The sequence below is a fragment of the Sardina pilchardus genome, chromosome 16 (assembly GCF_963854185.1).
Source record: "Sardina pilchardus chromosome 16, fSarPil1.1, whole genome shotgun sequence".
Lineage (NCBI taxonomy): Eukaryota > Metazoa > Chordata > Actinopteri > Clupeiformes > Clupeidae > Sardina > Sardina pilchardus.
Window position 1 is genome coordinate 18,940,139 of NC_085009.1, and position 9,262 is coordinate 18,949,400.

A 9,262-nucleotide genomic window follows, 5' to 3' on the forward strand; every position below is an offset into this window, starting at 1 on the left:
CTTATGTGACGTGCAACGTTTGATCATTTTTAACTCAGGGAAAGCGTTGCACGATCAGCCTAAACACATCGTTCATAACTCGGACTCGCCCCTTTTTTTCTCTGTAGATCTTTACTAACCTCAATCAAGCAGACCTCACCAGCATCAGCTCCCTTGACTCTTCTGCTCCTCACCTACTCTTTTGAAAAAATCTTCAAATATCCATCTAGCCAATGACTTACACAATAATTGAGAATACCAACATTACTGATATTGTGTTGAAATACTAGAGAAATGGGACAGAATATGTACAGCTCAACAGCTGCTAGCCTAATATAAGTTTGGTTGTTTACGAAGTTGGCATTTTCCATAACGTTTCATTAGCTGCCAAAATTCATGTTGAAATAGACAAGTGCAATATTGCACATTATCGCCTTTCCTTCCCCATAGCTAAATGTAGGTAATGTTAAGCAATCAACTATTACTGAAATCAACTTACAATCTCACTATGTGACTATGTCTGAAGCTTCCCTAAAATGGACTTAACGACACCCATGAGAATAGGACTATGGTATTATTTTAATGTTGGGTATCTGTTTGCAGGTGAACTCACTGATGATGGACAGAAAGGCTATTCATGTCCTGTTCCTTTACGGTATGTAAACATGATATCTCTCCCTCCCTCCCTCCCTCCCTCCAGAGGACACATGCTATGCTCGATCTAACTGGTCACACCCATGTTGAGTGATACCCTCTGAACTCTGCGCACTGAGGAAATGGCACAAAACTAATACATCTACTGATCGTTCAAGCCACCAGTCATTATTGTCCTCCTTCTCATTCAGTGTTACTGCTGTAAAAAATACTTTTTACAGTTATACAGTTATAAGATCCACACTGAAAGCTCTTTTCTATCCTCAAAACTCTTCTCAACCCTCCTAGACATCACAGCAATTACACATCACTGGCTTCTGGTACATTTCCAACTGCATTCAAACTAGCTCAGGTCATGCTGCTGCTTAAAAAGCCTTCTCTTGCTCCCAAAACAGCAATTCAGTCCTCAGTTCTCATCTTGCTTGATGTATCAAATGCTTTTTGACACTGTCACCATCATATCCTACTATTCATATTCTCAGAGCCATTTCAGGCAAAGCACACCAGACATTCGTATAATGTGTCATGGCTAAGTGCCTTGCCACAGGGGTGCCACAAGGCTCAGTGCTGGGACTCCTTCTCTTTGGGCTCAGTGAGGTAGTATAAACACCAATCAGCCACTCACATGACTTCTCAGATCATTAGTATGCAGATGATACACAGCTATATCCTTCCTGTCTGATGATGCCACAGTCCGTGGATCTCAAACTCTCTCTGACATATCCGCTTGGATGAGACTGAACTACTGGTCTTCCCCAAACATCACTCTCACAACATCAACATTAACATCAAAACTGACACCCTCTCCCTTGCACCTACCAAGGTGGCAAGAAACTTCCAACCCTCTTGCCATGTTGCCTCTACCTCCGTCCTTTTTTACATTTGTCTCCTCCCTCCTCTACTATATCTCCTCTTCTACCACTTCTCCTCCTACCATAATTGTCCAGTGGGCACTCCTATCCTCTAACACTAGTATTGACAGTTGCAGTGGTAATTGCTAGTTACAGTATTCACTGCTCAGTGGTATTAATCTTATGATATTTTTGTAGCTCTGTAGCTTAAATGTAAATGCTTAAAGGTGACAGAATGGAAACCATTTTTGTCATGGTTTTGATGAATTAGGAGAGGTTGTGCGTAACCAACAAGCTATCATGAGGCAGGGTTGTGCCCTCCTTCATATGAAAATCTTGAACTTGTGCCACTAAAAAATTGGTGAATTAGAACAAAGCTTACTTGTGATGTAAAATATTGCAAAGCCATTGAAGTTCAATTGGCGTTGCCAAAGAGGACGCCATTTCAATTTCAATTCAATTCAATTCAATTTAATTTAATTTAATTTAATTTAATTTAATTTAATTTAATTTAATTTAATTTAATTTAATTTAATTTAATTTAATTTAATTTAATTTAATTTAATTCAATTTAATTCAATTCAATTCAAGTTTATTGAATTGAATTTAGTCAGAAGGACCATTTTACTGTAATCCCCAACCTAAATATAAGGTTTTAATTGGGCTTGTAAAATTGCAATTGAGTTAAATTTTTATAAATCAAAGTTGAATACATACTGAACACAGTTGGACACCTACAATACTTGATTCATCCATTCTATGTCCTCTTTAAATGTCAGTAGCTTAAAGGATCCGTATGTAGGATTTTGGCCAAATCTAGTACTGCAATTACTTTCAAAATACTGTAGAGCGGTGTATCTCCTCCCCCTCCCCCCTGAGTCGGGGTTGCCAGCTAGCTGCAGGATCCAGCAGGAACATAGGCTGCTATACAGCTTTCAATGGCAAGTGCTAATATTGTTTTCCTCAGTGTCTTAGCATAATGACAGAGAAACAGACTCTGATAATGCATAACATAACATTACTTTGCACGAACATGCATCACTTTGTTCGACTGTCATGAATACTTGAAATGTCCATTTACATTAAATGACAATATCTTGGCCGGACTACTGTTGTCAGTGATATAAGTATTTGAAATGAGCATGATTTCTAATTTATGTCTAGTGACATATCAGGGCCATTTTATGATTAATTGAAATACATTTCTTATATGGTTTCTTTAAATTCTGTAAGTTGCTGTCATATAAATAACTAACTAGCTAAATAAATAAATAAAAAATAAGCTCCTTCTCTATACTAAGAAGATACTTTGAACAGGTTTCTACATAGGTCTGGTGCATGCATCTCATCAGTACTATTATGTAGCTGACCCAAAGACATGGACTGAAGCCCAGACCTACTGCAGAGAGAAGTACATTGACCTTGCCACCATCAGCAACGACACTGAGAAGAAGAGGTTTTTGGACTGGGCCCAAAATATCAAAGGCAGTGCCTGGATAGGACTCTACCGCGACCTCCCGGGCTGGAGATGGTCAGCTGGAAGCAGTGACTACAGGGACTGGACCACAGATGGCGTGTCTACCTCCATGGTTCCAGAGGAATATGTTGCAATCGTTTACAAACAGTGGGAAAACCACGCATACACACATGCTCACAATTTTATCTGCTATGATGGTGAGAGAGCTGTTTGTTCGTTCAAGCCAACATAAGTCTTCTGTGATGTACAGTTATATGAAGCACATTTTGGATTGAGGGGATTCAATTATTTTGTTTTCCACCTGAAACTCTTTAGTGCTAGACATATTCCTCAGCACCCTACTTGCATAACATCCTGTAGCATGGTGTAGAATCAGTGACATTGTGCCCATACAATTAAGGAGGGCACGAAGGAGGGCCTGCCCATTCAAAAAAAAAATAAATAAATAAATATTCGGAAAAAATCCTAAAAAAAAGCATTTTTATTAATGAGACAGCAGCTAAGAGGTCTTCCACTCATCCAGTCATCTCTCTCACACATCTCTCGAGGCAGCTGCATTCAGCTGTTTGAGAGCTGGTCAGTACCTTTTCGGAAATGTTGCTGAAGTGTTGCTAAAGTGTTCCCCAGCTGCAGCAGCGACATTTCCGGAAAGGTAGGCCTACTGGCTTGATTAAATTCATTCTGGACTCTCTATCCGACCACATAAAGACCTCGGGATACTTCGGTTTGGCTTTAGGAACCCTCTACTCACTACCACGTAAGTGTAATGTTGTTTGGAACAGTAGAAGACGTATAAAAATAGCGTTTAGTAGCGGCGAAAGGACATGCCCGGTTCACTTCCAGGCTAACGAGCTTTTGGCTAAAAACGGTAAAATCGAACAATCTCAAAACACATTCGAATGACATGATTTGATGTCAACTCAACGTAGCCTACTCCCAATCATCCGTAAATTGATCTAAAGTGCATTTTACTCCGGATAATCCCTTTAATGATACACCACAATTTAGAAAGGAACAAACTTTGAAAAGAACACAATTAATCAGATTGATTCGAATAAAAATTGGAAAGGAAGAATATAATGGACTACTTTGAATATTTTATGGACACCAGATGATGGCCTTACACTGCATTTCCAGCCTTATGTGGATGTAAACAACCAGTTAAATGGCGCCATATGGTAGCATGCAGCACAGTTGCGCAATAGCGCCATTAAATTAGGAAATTATGGTAGAAAATTGTGTTGTTCCTTACTAATTATGTTGTGTCTAATTCATCTGATGTATTGTGTTTTTCATTTTAAACTTTCTTCCTTTATCAATAATGAGTGTATCATTAACGTGCACTGAAATTAGGCTAGTCTACTAGCAGTGTCTCTTTGTGGAATTAGCTTAACATACTGTACTGTAGCCTACCAGTAAACAGAATAAAACCCCTCATGTTTGCCTGAAGGGTTTTAGCCTACACTTCAAAATATGTTTTAATGAAAGAAGGCAGTGAAGGACAATAATAATATATATATAAAAAATACAGCTCAGCTTAATGCCCACCCTAAAATATGGTTTGCACAATGCCCATGTGTAGAATAAATAGTATGTCCATGGTTAAGGTGGCTTACAATAACAGGTTTAGCATAGTTCATCTCACACAGTTTACAGAGGGAGGGGAACAAAGGCTTGAAGTTTGACTGAATTGGACTCCTCTTTTGAATGCAGTATCCACGTTTCGTAATAATGAGCACTGTGTGCATCCACAGGTTCCTTAATAATGAGACTGCTCTTTCCAACTTGAATGACTGATGATATTCTCAATTGCCTTTGCGTGTTACATGTTCTTTTTTTTCTTTGTTTTAACAGAGAGGCTAAATGCATGCCACGGTTTTGTCCTGATTTCCCAAGACAAAAAGTGGAGAGACGCCCAGAGCTATTGCAGAGAGAAACACACTGACCTGGCGACCGTGAAGGATGCCATAGAGAATGAGAAGATCAAGGAGATTGCAGCGAGCTATACATGGATAGGTTTGCACAGGCTTGGCTGGCAGTGGTCTGATGGGAGTAACTTCTCTCCCACCTTTTCCTTCAGTAAAACACCAACAGCCTCTGGCTCAAAGAGACTGTGTGTTGTGTTGATTCGCTCATCTCCTGCCGAGAATATTGAATGGGAAGCTCTGAACTGTACTGTGAAGAAACCGTTTGTCTGCTATGGTGGTGAGAAAGATACCATGTCATATTCGACAAGTCATCCCTTGCCAAAAACACTGTAAAAAAAAAACCTTGCCTTTTGTTCTGCCAAATAATTTTCGTATAAGTAAATATAACTAAAATAGCCAAAAAGATTAAGTGGCTAGAATTTTTCCTGGCAACTTAAATTCTTAATTATGTGTATCAGTGCAAGAATCCCACAGTTCACTGGAAGAATCATCAAGAATCATCAAATATTTCCTTAAGTTACTTTAACTTATAAAAATAAGTAGTGTAATATTTAAAATAACTTTCATGAATTAACACAATTTAAAAAAAATCTGATTTTACTTTTTCAACCTATTTCACTGTTTTTTGAGCAATTTCAACTTGACAACTTTGGTTGACAATTCTGATACGTTTTCAACCCAGAATTGTGCATAGCCTACTTCAAAATATTTTTTAGAGAATTTGGGAGAATCAGGGACTCCCTAATAATAGTATTAATCGTGGAGGGGACTCTCTGGGGCCCCTGTCAGTGCTGAGCCCTTAGAATTCTAATCCTGTGGGGTTATGTGTTTTGTTAGGAGGGGTAGGGCTTGAACCTGTGACCTTCTGATTCCTGGCTGATATTGACTTCTAGCCCACTTTTTCATTTTCATGTTGGTATACTTAAAAATATCCTCAGTAAACTCAGTTTTATCTGCTAAGTGAATAAAATCAGATTAAGTAAACATACTTAGACTTTTCTGTCAGAATTTTTAAGTAAGTAAGTTCCAACTATGAGCTAAAAAACCTTTATGAGTATAAGCCAAGTAAAAATCAGTTTGAACCCTTTCACCCGACAGCTCATGGCTGGAAACCTGCACATCTATCTCCTCTGTTCCATGGCTGGAAACCTGCACATCTATCTCCTCTGTTCCCTGCCAGAACCAATCACAAACTAGCTTATCCAAAAGATGCTCCGGATCATTGGTCTGATTGGTTGAAGAATTATCCAAACGTACGGAGTCATGATTTGAACGATGCCAATAGAGCTCGACAGTCCCACCCGTCCTCCGAGAGTGCACGGCTCCCACGCAGTAGAAATAAAGCGCAGACTCCCCATACTAATGTTCGATCTTAAAAGATTGGGCTTAGTATGGTGATAGCCAGACTACAGTTAGTATCTCTGATCAGTACACAAAAAAATCAGCTATATGTAGGCCTACAGTTATGTAGGTTATTGCCACTTTTGGAAGTTGACTAAAAACAGGTATACAAAATTATCTTTTGGCCTATAAATCCACCCTTGATACATACTTATGCTACAAAGCATAAGTATTTTCCTCATTTCAACTTATTTCAGTTAGTCAGAGTGTCTGTGACTTTCTTTTTTACAAGGTATTAACATAAAGTGACACAAAGGCTAAAACCTCTAGTCATTTTTTCAGCATCGGAAAGATAAAAGAATACACTAACTACGTTTGTAAATCAAAGATTGTTGAAAATGCCTATTTACTGATAAAACAATTGTTAAAAGGTTCTAATCAACTGGAAATATGACAACCATCGGTGTTTGTTCAAGAATGTTTATCTTGTCTCAGTGTATAGTATGGAGGATGTTAAGACTTCAAAAGTGACCTCACTGACACTGCTAATGAATTATTATTTCGAGGTGGAGTGAGTCAAAGAGGAGAATGCACTCTCCTATGCACCTTGGAATCTGGACGATCTAGGGAGATTTTGTAAAGACTAATGGTCTTAAATCTCTTGCTTTGTATTCTTCAATGGGGTGTCATAAGATAAATAGGATAATATTTGGCAAAGGCAGGCTTAATAAGGTATTACAAGAAATTGTGCCATGTTTTTATTTTAAATATTTTTTATGGATTTTAATGGATTTTTCCTTGTTGTTTTCATTGTGAGATTATGCAATGTTTATACCAGGTTTAGTGAACTTTAACAGAGGTGCCAATTATTCTGGAGGGTACTGTATACTTAGTTTAAAATAAATATACCAACAGTACAGTTTCATAAATAAACAGTTCATTATGTTTCATCGCTAAATAGAGAATATGATTTCTTCCAACAGATAATTCTCCATGTTTCTGTTGGTCTGTCTTACAGAAGTCAAGAAGAAGACTGTCCAGATTCACAGGATCCGGTTTCATTCTGATGTGAATGTGAATAATGCTGCGGCTCAAGAAGCCATATTAGACCAGGTGAGTCAGCCATTTTTTCTCTCTACTTGCACATGTGGCTGCAATGATACTTTTTAATGATGCAAAATTATAAGCTATGTAATGGCCGCCAAAGTGTCCCAATATGGAGTTAATGGACAAGGCAGAGGCAAAGAACACCACAACACATAGGCTATCAGAGTGATAGTGATATCAGTGGGTAGTTACAGTAGCTTGTTTACAGTTGTTTCCATTGTTTGCTAAGCCAGCATCCCTGTTTGTTTCCTAGTTACCATTCAAACGAGCCTTTGTATGGAACAGCGATTTAAATTTGATCTACTTCATGAGTGTCCCGATATACAGAATTTGCCACCCCACCAGCCAATCAGAAAGGAGTTTGTTTATGTCTCCAGGGGATAAGGCTGCAATGACAATAGTTCATTAAAATAGTTTAATAGTTGGCCCCAGTCGTGGCGCGACTGGCTGGGGCACCTGCACCGCACTCCGGCGACCCGGGTTCGATTCCCGCCCCGTGGTCCTTTCCAGATTCCACCCTACTCTCTCTCCAACTCATTTCCTGTCACTCTACACTGTCCTGTCTGATTAAAAAAAATATATATATATATTGTTTTAATGGCTTACTTTCAAGGCTCAGATCTCTATTGATTTAATGGTTCATTGAATGATTCACAATTTGTGTTTCAAACTGTAAAGACAGTGCTTTTGAGTCATGTGGCTGTGCTGTGCTCCACTGCTCAGATCAAGAAGAAACTGCAAGAGAAGGGGCTGCCGGCAGACGCCAAACTAAGCTGGAGAAAGCAGTCTGATGGACAGATTTTCCACGAGAAGAAGGACAAGAAGAGAGAGAATAAAAAGAAGAAAAGGAATAGCAGAGACGAGTTTTAATTAGCTCAGCAAGTCTCAAAAGGTGGAAAAGATAAGAAATTATAGCTTGTGTGAATTATGCAGCATCCTATTTAAGTTCTAGTGATAAATTATTTCTGTCATGGTTTTAGATCAGAATTATTTTGGTATGTATGGATCAGTATGTCTTGTAAAGGCACCCATAAGATATTTTTTAACCTTAATATAACATTTCCAAGATCATAACATGATAAACACTTCTGCCACTGTCCAAGCAGTGCAACTTTCTGTGTTTGGATAGGAACACTCATTTGTTTAGTACAGTATCTGTTAGTAGTGATTTGGCTGTTGTCACTTATCTGTCCCTTTTCTGTAAGGTTAATGACATAAAAATATTTGACCTATAATACTAACACTGTATAACTCCAATGCACTATAAACTGTATGTTTGAGTTAGCGTGATCGTTTGTATGCAACTGAATAAAAGTTTCACTAAAATGATGTAAGAATGGTTCGGTTAATTTTTTGTTAAGCATGTACACAGTGACTTTCAGCCTGGTTGTACAACAACAGCAATATCCCCACCCAGCATTTAAGGTCTTGAAATGTCAATAAGAACCCATAGTGATGGATAACCATTTTGTTTTATTCATAATACGGTTGATAGATGTATTTTCCAGCTCATACAAAGCCAATTACAGTAATTGGGGAAAAAAGCAGTATGCAAGCTTTTGGCCTGATGAAAAAGTGTGTAGGACTTCTTTTTTCCTTTTTTCTTTACCAATGTTGGATTGACGAACATGAAGTGATGGGCAATGTAGTGAGAGAAGCTCACATATAGCCTACAGTATGAGCTACTTTTGAAGGAGAGATCTGGCAATTTCTCAGATCATTCTGAGGTCAGGAGTACTGTCGGTGCAAAACCTCCTCAACAACAATAGATCTTACATAGCTCAAGTTGCCTATAGCTTGAACAGTCGGAGCTTCCAGGCAGACAGTGCTACACTATAGGGGCATGAAAGTAACCTGCATTTTGTTGAACCTGTGTGATTCACCCCTGCTCTTGAGACATCAGGAAATGAGGGTTACTATCGTTC

General features: G+C 38.5%; 1 protein-coding gene across 1 annotated transcript; it reads left to right on the forward strand.

The window, feature by feature from the left end:
• Positions 1-586: 586 nt before the first annotated feature.
• LOC134060274 (C-type mannose receptor 2-like) lies at positions 587-8,631 on the forward strand. The gene is made up of 5 exons (XM_062516928.1): positions 587-634; positions 2,802-3,158; positions 4,816-5,166; positions 7,249-7,343; positions 8,061-8,631. The coding sequence occupies exons 1-5, from the start codon at positions 595-597 to the stop codon at positions 8,205-8,207; spliced, it is 990 nt and encodes a 329-aa protein (XP_062372912.1). The 5' UTR covers positions 587-594; the 3' UTR covers positions 8,208-8,631.
• Positions 8,632-9,262: the final 631 nt, after the last annotated feature.

Bases quoted from the DNA above. Each gene is read 5' to 3' on its own strand.
- LOC134060274 (XM_062516928.1), top strand. From the start codon at position 595: ATGATGGACAGAAAGGCTATTCATGTCCTGTTCCTTTACG. The intron at 3,159-4,815 runs GTGAGAGAGCTG...TTGTTTTAACAG, and splicing joins CAATTTTATCTGCTATGATG to AGAGGCTAAATGCATGCCAC. The intron at 5,167-7,248 runs GTGAGAAAGATA...TCTGTCTTACAG, and splicing joins ACCGTTTGTCTGCTATGGTG to AAGTCAAGAAGAAGACTGTC.